General features: G+C 37.0%; 1 protein-coding gene across 1 annotated transcript in view; it reads left to right on the top strand.

The window, feature by feature from the left end:
• DENND1B (DENN/MADD domain containing 1B) overlaps nucleotides 1–12,499 on the top strand; it is a 170,586-nt gene that overhangs the window by 58,264 nt on the left and 99,823 nt on the right. Inside the window, exon 4 of the mRNA XM_009884930.1 lies at nucleotides 9,573–9,622. Coding sequence (XP_009883232.1) covers nucleotides 9,573–9,622 — 50 coding nt within the window. The remainder of the gene's footprint in view (nucleotides 1–9,572; nucleotides 9,623–12,499) is intronic.

Genomic DNA, 12,499 nt, shown 5'->3' on the forward strand with positions numbered 1-12,499 from the left:
AAAAGACAACATGGTGCCATGTGCAAAAAGAAACCATTATCTAATTTATAAAGTAAATCCATTTAGCTGGTTTCTCCCTTCTGCCTCAAAAATGGTCTTCTCCTTTTCTTGCCTCTGACATTTCATTCTGGTTTCGTGGTTGTTTTGTGTGTGTTTTGGGTCTTCTGCTTTGGCTACTTCCATCAAGATTGCACTTGCTTTTTTTGTTTGTTTCTTTTATAATTAATACTATGCATAATTTGAAGTCTCCAGTGAAATGCTAGAATTTATGGAGCAAAGCAAATATTGGGACCATATTCAGAACAAAATAAGCTTGGAGTTAAAATGAATGTGAAATGTGTCAAGTGTCATCAAGAAATAGAGTTTGTCATGCTTGAAATTTTATGGCTGCTTTTCAGTATATTTTATTTTTATGGAAATTCAGCTATTTATTATATGTAGTATACTTTTACAGTTAATTTTCCTTTTAAATATTTCTTTCCTTGATGATCAAGAAGAAAATCTTGCAAATAGGAGCCTTTTGCCCTGACTGTCAACTATGCTCTACTTGTGATATTCCTTGATACTGTTTTGCAGACATTTCTGAGGCTGCAAACTTCACTTTAAAGCAATATATTGAATAGATAGAGTTGGGTATGTTGCAAATAGGCTCATTTCTCTCTTTAGCTATCAGCGTATTCCAAGGTGGAATGAAAAAAAACCTAACAGGTAAAACAAATAAGAGCCAGTTTTAATATGTGCTTTATTGCATGGTGGTTATTTTTTCACCACTAGAGAAACAGCATCTGAACAGGATGTGCGGGAAGTTCTCAGTGTTGCTGCCAAAGATACATCTTAACTGGTGGTGTAAGCAGTGGGAAATCTTAAGATGTCTTGAGTGAAACAAATATTGCTGCCCTCTTAGCTGTGCAGGACGATACGTGGATTTTGACCTGGCCAAAGACTTACATGTTCGGATTTTGAAAGTGATGTCTACCTTACCTATAGTTTAAGACAATTTCTCTGTTGAGTTTCCAGATAGTGTTAGAGATGCTGTCATTGAAATTATATATTAATAAAACGTCACTTTTTCCCGACTGCATGATGATAGAAAATTGTGTGTCATGCTCTAGTGTCTTTTTTTTTTGTACAAAATGTAATGAAATTATTAAAGATAATAAATACTACCTTAAAAGTTAAATATTGCCCACATAGTAATCTCAAGAGTGGAGACAGAAGAGCATATTTCCTGTTTTTCCCAGCTCTGATATTGCCTAGGGAATAATGGTCTCCCTGACATAAGTCAGGGAAGTAAGGGGAAACTATTTATTGGTGCGTGGGATACAAATATTATATGCTTGCTTAGAGCTGTCTGGTGAAGCATTATTTCTCTTGGTTTTGTTTGCCCTGCAAGTAATAGGGGTAGATGGTAACATTTCAATCTACGCTTATTCTAATGGCAACATTCTTTGGAAATAAAAGCATTGTCAATTTAAATGTTTTTATTATGAGTTCTGGGAAGGTTGAGGGTTTTTTTTAATATCAGGTAAATGGGCCTGTGCTGAACTTCATATTGTTTAAACTATTCCGCTATTTGTAACTGAGCTTGTTATTTTAAAGTGAACTTTGAGTCCCCGTGTGCTATGCTGGACACAACTGTGGCTGAAATATGCTTAATTTTTAACTCGTTACATGGTGAGATTCGGGAACAATCAGACAAATAGAGACTCCAACATTTTGTAACTTAATAAAAATCTCTGAATTTTTAAACTTACTCGGTGGTTGTTTAGGAAGCCTTATTCTTCAGTCTTGCAGGACAGTGAGATTAACAATGCCTTTTAAACTCCTTAGGGTTAATTAATACATTTGTTCTTTTCTCCTTGAAAGGTGCCTGTAAAAGATGCTCTAAAAGCAGTAAAGTTTTATGTGCACTGCCTGGGACACCAGCTTTAGTTGGCTGTACAGGGCAAGAGCGTCCTGTAGTGTGCCTCCAGTCAAAGTGTACTGCACCCTGGTCATGTCACTGTTCCAGACATTAATTTTCTTTCATTTATTTTAGTCTGTATTTAACATACTGTTAGTTCTAAGTGATGTTACAACAGTCATCCATAAGTTCAGTAGCAGATACCGCAGACCTTCAGGTCTCCACTGCCACCTCTATGATAGCTACTTGTTTATGTGATTTTTCTTCTTTAAGGTCTCCAGATCTTCTTGTTAACTTGTCTAGAATCTGTCCTGCTACCTCTTCTGTCTTCATGATTTAACTGTGCCTTTACTGCTCTGTAGAGCAGTACTCTGTGGAGCTGTACTGCTCACAGAGCAGCTAGACTAAGCTACCAAAATCTTCAGCTGTTTGTCTGGCAGGAGCCAGGTAGGTGAAGCAAACCTTTCTGCCTTCCATTCTCCCCTGAGGCACAAAACTGAGAGGTGGCCAAGTGAAGAAGAGATAGGGAGCAGGAACAAGAGAAATTAACTCTGATTGGAATTCTGTCAGCAATCTCCTTCTCATTTGCAGGTATTCAGCTTCTCATTTGTTTTAGACAACAAATATTTCTATGAATAAGCTTTAGAAAGATGAAAACATGACATTTATTAGAGAGCAAGCCTTCTAATAGGCTTGGTGTTTAAGTGTTCTGAGCAACCTGATTCTTGTGAATGTCGGATGTAGGCTATGGGGTTTCTCCAGTTGTAGTTTATGTGAGAACCAGCTAAATGAGGATCAAAAATTGTCCTCAACTGTGGAGTAGAATTTGTGTTCTGTGGGTCAAAATGATCTATGATTGTAGGAATGCACACATAGCTCAGCTTAGTGGAGTTTTAATCTTTCTTGAATCCGTTAGTGACAACTTCTGCTACATGATCCAGAATCACCTTCCCCTTTATGTTTGGCGATGTACGCACTCTTATGTGTCAGCTGTATTGGGATGGAATTAGGTGTCAGAGAAGACAGTGCTATCCACAACTTACTCTGAAAATTATGAGATGAAAAGAGGTCTGTTTTGAGGGAGCAGGTATTGCACGAATTTTCTTTTTTGTCCTCTGGGAACAGAAGTATTGCAACAGGTAGGGCTTAGTGGGCACATCTATGGGTCGGTGTTTGGCCGTCCACACAGCACTGAAATTCTTGTGTTATGCAGTTGTGTTACCTCCACCGTTTTATATCATGACTGCGTTCATCCTGTGGTGTTGTACTGCAAATGAAATGGTGCTATGTGCATGTGACTTTTGTGGAACTACCCCTTAAATATGACTAGCAAGCCAATTAGTAATTGCTATTAAACATTAATATTTCTCTGGAACAATTTCAGAGAATTCTTCATAATTTGTCTTTACACCTAGAGGAAAAGTTGAAATATCCGAAGGCAAAACCACAGAAAATTAACTACTGATTATGTTTCTTTCTAGTGTACAAAGTGGGACTCATTGCTAAGTCTGGAAGACTTTTTTTGTTTCAAATGATTCGTAAAGGTTGCAGAAAGGTGTGGGTTGTGTTACAGAGAGCTTGTTAGAGTCACACAGTTGTATGTTCCTGCTTTCCAGTCTCTTCTACACGAGTAGCCTTGAACTGAAAATTCTAAATTATACATACACTTTATTTAACAAATAGGGAAATTATAGATAATATATTTTAAACTGGATATTTCTGACTTTTTAACAAAAGTTAAAAAAAAAGCCGTGTAATTTAATGGTTCATTCTTGCAACAGTGAAGTTCTGTAACCTTAAGGTGGATATTTATTTATTTATTAAAAGCTTTGCATCTCCACCCTAAACTATTTGCATTTAATTTCTGTATTCTTCTTTGCTTTAAGTGTTCAGAAAGCAGCTGATAACTTTTTTTTTTTACCCTGCAGAACTACTAGATAATCAGTGATGGATGCACTTTGGAGAGAGGCACATAGAGGATAAAGAGAGTTATGGAGGCCTGATAATGACTTCCATATTTTAGACCTTGGATTTCCGTGAACGTAATCCAAGATTAAAATTTTTTATTATTCAAACCATTTGGTCCTTCCTTCATTGTAGCTACAATTTTCTGATGAGATTTTTAGCAGAGGTAAGAGCTAAGTCTTTGAAATGTAACTACTGCTGCTGGCTTCGCATGAGTCCCTGCTGTGGGTGTGCACAGCTTCAGAGGAAGCAAAAAGAAGAGTCAGTGGCGAGGACAGAGCTTGCCTTTTCATCGGCTGTTTTATGTGGCAGCGTTAGAATTTCACCTTCGTTGAGCCATAATGATGAATGGCTTAATGCTGCAAGATGCTAAGCAGCCTGGCTTTGATTTAAGAATGAACCTAAATCAGTGCTTAACTTTAAGCATTTAAATATTCCCACTGAAGTCACTGGTTTGAGTCAGAAATACCTGTCAAGACAGTCTTAAATCTCAAGTAGATTTCCTGTATGTTTGGACTGGCACAGGGTGAATGAAAACAATGGTAAGGAATGGTGAAATCGAGTCCTCTTCGAGGAAAGATCAGAAAGCAAGTTGGATTAAGAGTGAAGAAGAGAGAACATTGGAGTTGGAGATGGAGATTTGACTAGGGAAAACTGGTAAGAAGAACCAGAAGAAGAGACCTGCAGTCGCATGTTTCAAGAGAAGACATTTAAAGAGAGGTTAGTGGGAAGCGGAAGTCCTAGCAGGAAGAAAAGAGTTTTGAAGGACAATTAGATGAAATACTAAAATAAAATAGCAAGTAGCTTTTATCAACAAGGAAAGAGGAGACTGTTTTATAAAGTAGATATGATAAAGATAAAAGACTGACAAAAAAGAGAATTTCCCGCCAGTGAAGAGGGGCAGGAGGAAAAGGACTTCACAAAAATAAGGTAGAGAAATAAGAGACAAAAGCTAGAAAAATATTGTTACTGAGAAAGAAAACAGTGGATGTAAGGATAATGGGGGGGAAAGTGCAAAAGCGTTTTGTAAGTAAGTGGACAAACCGTGTGTAAGTAAGCACAAACCGTTTGTTTGTGCTCCTGTAATTGTTATCTCTTTGGCTGATTTCTGCCTCAAAACAGAATAAAGAGATCAGGATAGACAGATAGTTTTTTGAGTGCTAGTTTATATGAATGATTTTGGTAACCTGGTCTGTATTATGTAATTAAATAACTCAAAATACTTTGGTTACTGTCTATTTTATTTAGGCCATTTCTTCCCTAGGTATCCTGACATGTCTCTGGAACGGACACGGAGTGACTGTGTCTCAGTGTAAGGGATTGGTCCCTTTCTTCTCCTGAGATGCTCTTTCCATATGTAGAATGGACCTGGGGGGAGAACCTACCTGCCTTGCTGGAGGAACAGTCTTATGCTGCAGATAAACACAGAAGTAGTTGGAAGCAGCAGGACGTTCTTTTAAAAAACAGTGTCTAGACCACTATTTATGAAGTGGCTCAGTATTCTGGATACCTTAAAATATTCCTATCAGGGAAGATTTTTCAATCCTTTCACAGGGATTCACTTAGAAAAAATCAGGTTCTTTTCCCTCCCCACTTAAATGCAAACTGAAAAGTATATTACAATAAGAAGAAAAAATGCTGGGGTGAATAGTTACCACATCCTTCTAACCTCTGCAATTAATCATGTTAAACTTCAATATTTAGTTATTTCAGTAGTGTAAAATATCAAGTGATGAACTTAATTTCTGTCAGTTCATTGATTCATCAGACTTCATCTACATTGAAAAAGGTAACTGGTTGAAATGCGTAAGTTAAAGTGGAAGAACCCACTCCTACCTGTGTAGAGATACATTCATAAGCTGATTCTGTAATATATATCAAATCTGCTGCAATTTTCCTGTGGAAGCAGCTCCTGTACCTTCTTCCAGCTGTAGTGAGATCCCATTGTGTCTTGTTCAAGTGGAAAAAGAAACAAATATCCTCCCAAATCACTATCTTCTACAATGCACACTGAATGGCCATGCAGGTTTCATATGTTTGTATCAATTGACTGTGATATTATAAAAAAATTAATATTCCTGTCTTTTCTAGTTAGTAAGGAATATGATGTATATCTTGAATCTAACCAAAATGACTAACCAGTAATTTCACCAAAGGGCAAGATTGTCAGTTATCAGGAGCTTTTCTCCAGAAAACTCGCATGTATGAGTTCAGAAGCATCTTCTACCACATTTACATGGCTTTATAAAATGGTGGTGCACAGAATTAGCTGTATGGGTATCAAAATAAGCAAGGAACGCTGAATAATTCTAACTTTTTAGGCTTCTGTAATATCATCTTAATGTAGAGCCAGTGAGCGTGACCAGGCCAGGCTAGAGTTGTGTAGTGCAATTGATGAAAGTGAATTAATAAAACCACTGGACCATGTGCCTGTGAGAATGCAAGTTTCCACTGCTGTGCTATAGGCATAAAGGAAATACTTTCTTAAATACCATTTCCATTTTTGTTTAAGCTTTTTGCAAAGGAAGCAGCATGCTGTAGTTCACATGATATCAGCTTTATGATTTTCTTCTTTCTCTTGGAGCTTGTATAAGGGATGGGGTAGCTATCCTTTAACTTTTAGCAATTAAACTCAATTGTATGTGCAACTGTAGGTGTTTATTTGGTGTTTGAAAGCAAATAGATAATATTTTACTTGTGTGTTTTTTTTTTTTTTTAATAACATCATTATCTTTTTCCCCCTGCACACAATTTCTTTCCTTTATGACACAGGGACCATTTCTGAAAGCACTAATACTGTGAAAACCAGAGGAGGAAATAATCATGGGACACGTGAATCAAAGATGGTTTAGTTTCTGAAGACTTGTACAACCTTTTGTCTTGAGAAAGAAACACGTGCTTTTGTGAAGCTATGAAAAGAAAAGACAATAAATACGTTATTCTTTTTCTGAGAGTGTGTATGTTGACTCCAGAGGAAGTCCTGGCTGAGTTATGGATCCTTGAAAATGATGACCCATTAGGAACTGGAGCTCAAATTGTATTCAATAGAGTGGTTACTGAAAGTATCAACTATAATTGTACACGAATAGTGGCTGTGTGTGTGTACACGAATAGTGGCTGTGTGTGTGAATGTGTATGTAACGTCATTTGCATTTTAAATTTGTCTAGGAGCATCTTGGGGGCATCTTGTTTTCTTCCATTTTAAAAATCTGAATAGCACCTGTAATTAAGGGAGAAAACTGAGCCCTGGAAGCTAGGTAGGACTTCCATCTATTGATCTGTGTAAACCCGGCTTACGCTGTCAGGGGAGCAGCAGTCAACTGCTGAGCTGCTTTGTCACTGACATAAGCTGAGAGAGGATTTTTTTTTTTTATTTTTTATTTTTTTTTTTTTTGTCTATACTGTTTATACACCAGTCTATAGACCTGCTGGCTGGTTGAATTTTAAAGAGTGCGGAGGTTTAAAGACTTGTCCCCTGAGGGATGCTCCTGCCAGTTGGGAAGCGAGCTGAGGCTGCTCTGCAGAAGTTGGCGTGCACGTGTGCTGGCTGGGGGAGGGATGGAGCAGAGCTGGGGGAAACACTGTCCTGCAGCTCAGCCTGGAAAATGCTGCAAAACATACCCATAATTTTCAAGTTGTTTAGTCAAAATATTGAGCTAATACCTTTTGGGTTTTTTTGTTTTGTTTTGTTTTTGTTTTCTTTTTCTTGCATGATAATTTATTCTGAGAGAATACAATGGAGAACATAAATGAATATATTTCCATACCCAATTCTGAGTCAGTGCGAAGCTTGCCAGGCAGCAATTAAAATCTTTGGTAGTAAAGGAGAGAATGACTTCCTATAGTGTGAGAGTAGGTGCAGATTTGGAATTTGAGTAGTGTAAAATACTGTTTTTTTGGAATGGGAAAAACAAGCTTTATGAGCTTTATTGGAAACTTTTAGGAAATTTCTGCCTTAAAAGTTTTGATTAGCCTGTTGTGCTTGCATTCTTTTGTTAGTTTACTGCTACTGCTACCAGCATCATGTATGCTTGTTTCCTGCCTACAGAAATTAAAATATTTACCCGCATTGTTTGTATTTTGCTCCTCGCGCTTCCACAGTGGCTGCTCCCAGCAGTCAGGATGGTGTTTGAGCAATTTCTTTTGGAAAATATTATAAGTACTGCTATAGTTCATAATTGAGTTAATAACCTTTCTCAAAACACAGTATCTGGCTTTCAGATTCTCCTTTATTGGTGCTGACAAACTAAAAATGCCAAAGATTTCTTGAACTCTTTTACGTGACTTAGAAATTCTAGAAAAACTGGCTTTTCCATTTTGTATTGTGTGATGATTTACTGGGTCACATCGTATACCTTTAAAATGCTGCAGCTAACATATGCACGTTATATTCAGAGGCATCTTTTTCCTGAACTATTTGTCCCTTGCTGATTAATTTGCATGGGTTCTTCATGTTTTACACTATCCACTGAGCCAGGCAAATGTTTGAAGTAAATAGTCATTGTGGTGTATAGGAATTTAAATACACAGTTTCCCCTAGTGGGAGTTGACTGTTCAATATGCAGTAAACAGAGAGTTCAGGCTGGAGAGTGCTATCATCTTAGCTCAAGTTTTTAAGCCCCAATGTGCAGCTCTGGAAATTTGCAATCAATATGCATTTTTCTGAAAACACACACCTTGTGGGATAACTCGTGTATACAGCAAATATCTGTCTCAGCTGGTCTGCACTGGAAAGGGAATTCTGTAGCTTTGCTGACCAACTCTGTTGACGTCAACTGTCTCTTCTTAGCTGAAGCATTTCGCAGAGGGTTTGTTTTCCTAGTTGGGAATAAGGAAATAAAACCTGTTTTTCTGGGATCTTGCAAGGTCATTGTTTAATATTTGCTGCTAACTGCTCTGGTAATTCACTTTTTTTTTTTTTAAGGAAAACGTTGACTAGTTTGAGAGCATTTTTATATTTTAATTAACACATTTTATTTGCCACTAAACAGCTTCTTAAATAAAATTCTGCAAGAAAGAGTGACATTATCCTTTCATATTATGGTACGAAAGTAGATCCGGTGGATTCCCCCCCTTCCCTTTATTAATAGCCAGCCTTGCTTGTGAAATCCAAAGGGTTAATCATATAAATTTCTCCTTTGGGCCAGCAGACGATTTCCATCATTTTCAGCATTTGACTGTGGAACATGTATAGAGTTGTTATACCTCTCTGTAATTCATTCTGCTGCCAACTTCATTCCCTTTTCTCTGCCTGCATTTTAATTGAAACAACATTTGTATTTTTGAGCCAGGATCTGTCAGAAGTCCCTGTGGCTAGTCTGTGGTACAAGTAGCAGCAGACGTGGCTTACCCATATGGTGTGGTGCTTCTTGTAAAATCCATATGGCCTTGTTGAAGGGAATCCCAGCGGGGATGTGAAGGGTGTTAATACCCTTCAGGCCAGGCCCTTCCCTCCTGGGGCTTCTATGGCATTGTCTTTGCAATCTGCCAAAGCACAAACTTAATTCCTTTTTAATAATCAATTATTTCAGTCCAGGAACGTGTGCTGTATTTTTTGCAATCACATATTCCTTGAATTTATTATTTGTTATGAGTCTTTTTTGGTTTTGTTTTTGTTTTTTTTTAAAGCAAGCTAGCTTGCTAGCAATCACAGATAAAAGCCTTTTCGAAATCCTAACTTTATTTCTTTTACTTGTATTTACAGGAAGTGCTGAATAGTGTTCCAAAGTTCTGCTTTCCTTTTGACATTGAAAGGTATGTGTTAGTTATTGTTTTTTTAAAAATATTTCATAGAAATGATATTTAGCATAATTGCAAGGAAAGATTTAAAGAAAAGTAAAACATATTTTACTCCCTAAATTTGCACCTGCAGATGAGAAGAATATGTCCTTTTGTGTTCAAGTAAGTATGAAATCACTAGTAGGAAAATACCACAGCAAAGTGCAACCTTTACAGAATTTTAGGGATATCTCTTTCAAGATAGAGCTACGTTTCGGCTCCCGGTTTTGTCTATTATAATTGTAAACACCATCTGTGTTAATATAAGGATATAACATAGTTTCCTTCAAACGACAAGCATCATAAAAAATGTTACAGTGTACCAGGATATAAAAACTCACCAAGCAGTACTGAAAACGTGTTGTTTGAGTTAAAAGAAATTAAGATTTTAATTGCATGGAAGTAACTAAACTGATATATTTTTTTTTTTCTCAGAGAAGAATCAGGACCATTATTTACAATTAATTAGCCCTTACCTTTCTGGTATCAGTCATTATTGGCTTCCATGTAACGCCACCAGTTATTTAAATTGTTAATATAAAACATTTTTATTAATTAAAATATTTATTTAGGCTTGTCAGAATGATTAATGGTAATTAATTTAATCAATTGTACTCACTCAGTTTGGAAAACTCATTGTCCAAATCAGCAAAGATTGAATTAGAAGCTTGATTTGCATAATTAATGAAAGATACACCCAGGTAGTGGGCCGGCTGAGCTGGTTTCAGAGCAATGTTGGCATCAGTTGTAGAAGGAGACTCAAAGATGAGAAGCATCTATCGGATGCAAGAAGCTGCTGTCTGTGGAGTGAGAGGTGGTGTGTGTAGAGACGAAAGAAGAGCAGCTTTGCAGGAAAACACACTGGCAAAATAAAGATCTTCTTAAACACGTCTTCCCTGAAGTAAACTAGGTTCATTTAGTCTTTTATAGTTGAATTTAATTAAGTTTGCGTTTTGCACTGGTTAAGCTCACTGTCCTTTAAGCTGTTTTAATGACTTAACTAATATGGTTGTCAGTGTTGGGTTTAAAGCATTAAAGTCTTTAATGTGCTTAAGATATGTACCGAATTCTGTTTAAAATTGGTAATGAAGATGAATATGGAAATAAAATTTGAGGAAAAAGGTGAGGTACTGTTGCTGCCATCCAGTGGCAAGAAGATAATCAGTGGCAGGGAATAATTATTTTCAAATAACTCGTCTTGGCATTAACTATTTCTGTTGAACCATTCAGAAGATGCTCAGTTGCTCGTATGAGATGGGTAAGCTTAATCAATAAACCGTGGGTATACATAAATTTATAGCATAGCTCGGTATGTATTTTAGCTGAGTAACCAAAGACAGGAAAAAAAAGAAAAGAAAAGAAAAAGTTATGGGATGTTTATTGTTTGTCTGTTAATACCCCCTCATGCTCCCCTCCCAGACATGCTTTTTCGACTCTTGGCCTCATACTCAACTGTAACGCAGTGCTCTCAAAGGTGCAAAATTTCTACAAATTTCATGAAAATTGGCAATTGGACAGAAGAAGGAGAGGTTCTTGGAAGCTGAGATTGATGAGGGGAACAAAACTGACATGTTGGGTCTGCCCTGCTGACTGCTCAGGCAGCACCACGGTATCTTTAAAATCAGCCATCGCACTCGCAGCTTCTTGTGTAGCTGGGAGCTGAGTTTTAGGGGATTTGTGGGAGAACGAAAGGCAATGAGACATCATGAGAGTATAAAAGAGCACGGACAAGAAGGAGGGGCAGAGCTATTGTAGGGAAAAGGACAGAAATACTGGAAGCTCGTTCAAGAAAGTAGGCGACTGCTTCCTGGCAAGCTATTTGTGCGAACAACTTACTAGCTGTGCACTGTATGTACCAGTTACTACTCAGTTCAAGCATTTCCTGTAGTGTAGATATATATTACCACTTTTTAAAAAAGAAAACTGTTCAGTTGTCTTCTGCTTTCTCAGTTTTATTTTTTGTTTTGAAATTTAGACTGATAAAGAAAGGTATTGAGAAAAACACTGCTGTAACTGCTTTTTATGTTTTTTTTTTCCCAATGGACACTTAAGATGTGACAAGCATTTTGTTTTTTATCTAGTTATAAATATGCTTTTCACTTGTCTGGTAATATATATGTGTATTAAAATAGATAATTTTTTTTTCCTTGGATAGAGGATCATGATAGACCATACACCTAATATCCCCAAGTATTTTACAGGCAGTTTCAATGACAATTTCTGTACAGAAAGCTTTGAAGTGAAACACAAAGTATCTGTTTTGTTGATTGAGCATACTGTACTTTAATGAGCATAGTTTGTGTCCTATACATATATAAACCGCTTCAAGCAATATCTGATCCTAGGAAGAGCTAGAAATGGCCAGTGCAAAAGTGGTAATTTCCACTGGTGCTGCTGATCAAGATGCCTAGAATAAAAAAAAAAGTGACTGTCTTGCACAGACTGCTTCTGGGTTCCTACTGTACAGCAGAGCTGGAGGGAATGGAGTTTTCCTGTGAACTAGCTAAATAAAACTCACTGCAGTAGGAAATCTATATTCTGCAAATTAAAGAAATAGAAAAGTTAAAGCACTCTTAAAGCACATTGTAAGACCATTGTCACCTGTTTTCCTGTGCCTCGCCTGTATTAATTAGTGAATGAATTGAAAAGTGAATGAAATGAGAACATGTATTTGATTTTGTTTTATTCACTTGGCTACAGAGATCCAGATTTGGTTCTTACTATTTGATGCTGCTTTCGTCATCTCGCCAGACTTACTTTATCTTTTATGCAGATGTTATAACTAGGTGTACACTCATTCTAATTATCTAAGGTACATACTGTGAATGGTGATTAAAAATCTACAGGTAACTC

The sequence above is a fragment of the Charadrius vociferus genome, unplaced genomic scaffold (assembly GCF_000708025.1).
Source record: "Charadrius vociferus isolate BGI_N301 unplaced genomic scaffold, ASM70802v2 scaffold163, whole genome shotgun sequence".
Taxonomy (NCBI): Eukaryota; Metazoa; Chordata; class Aves; order Charadriiformes; family Charadriidae; genus Charadrius; species Charadrius vociferus.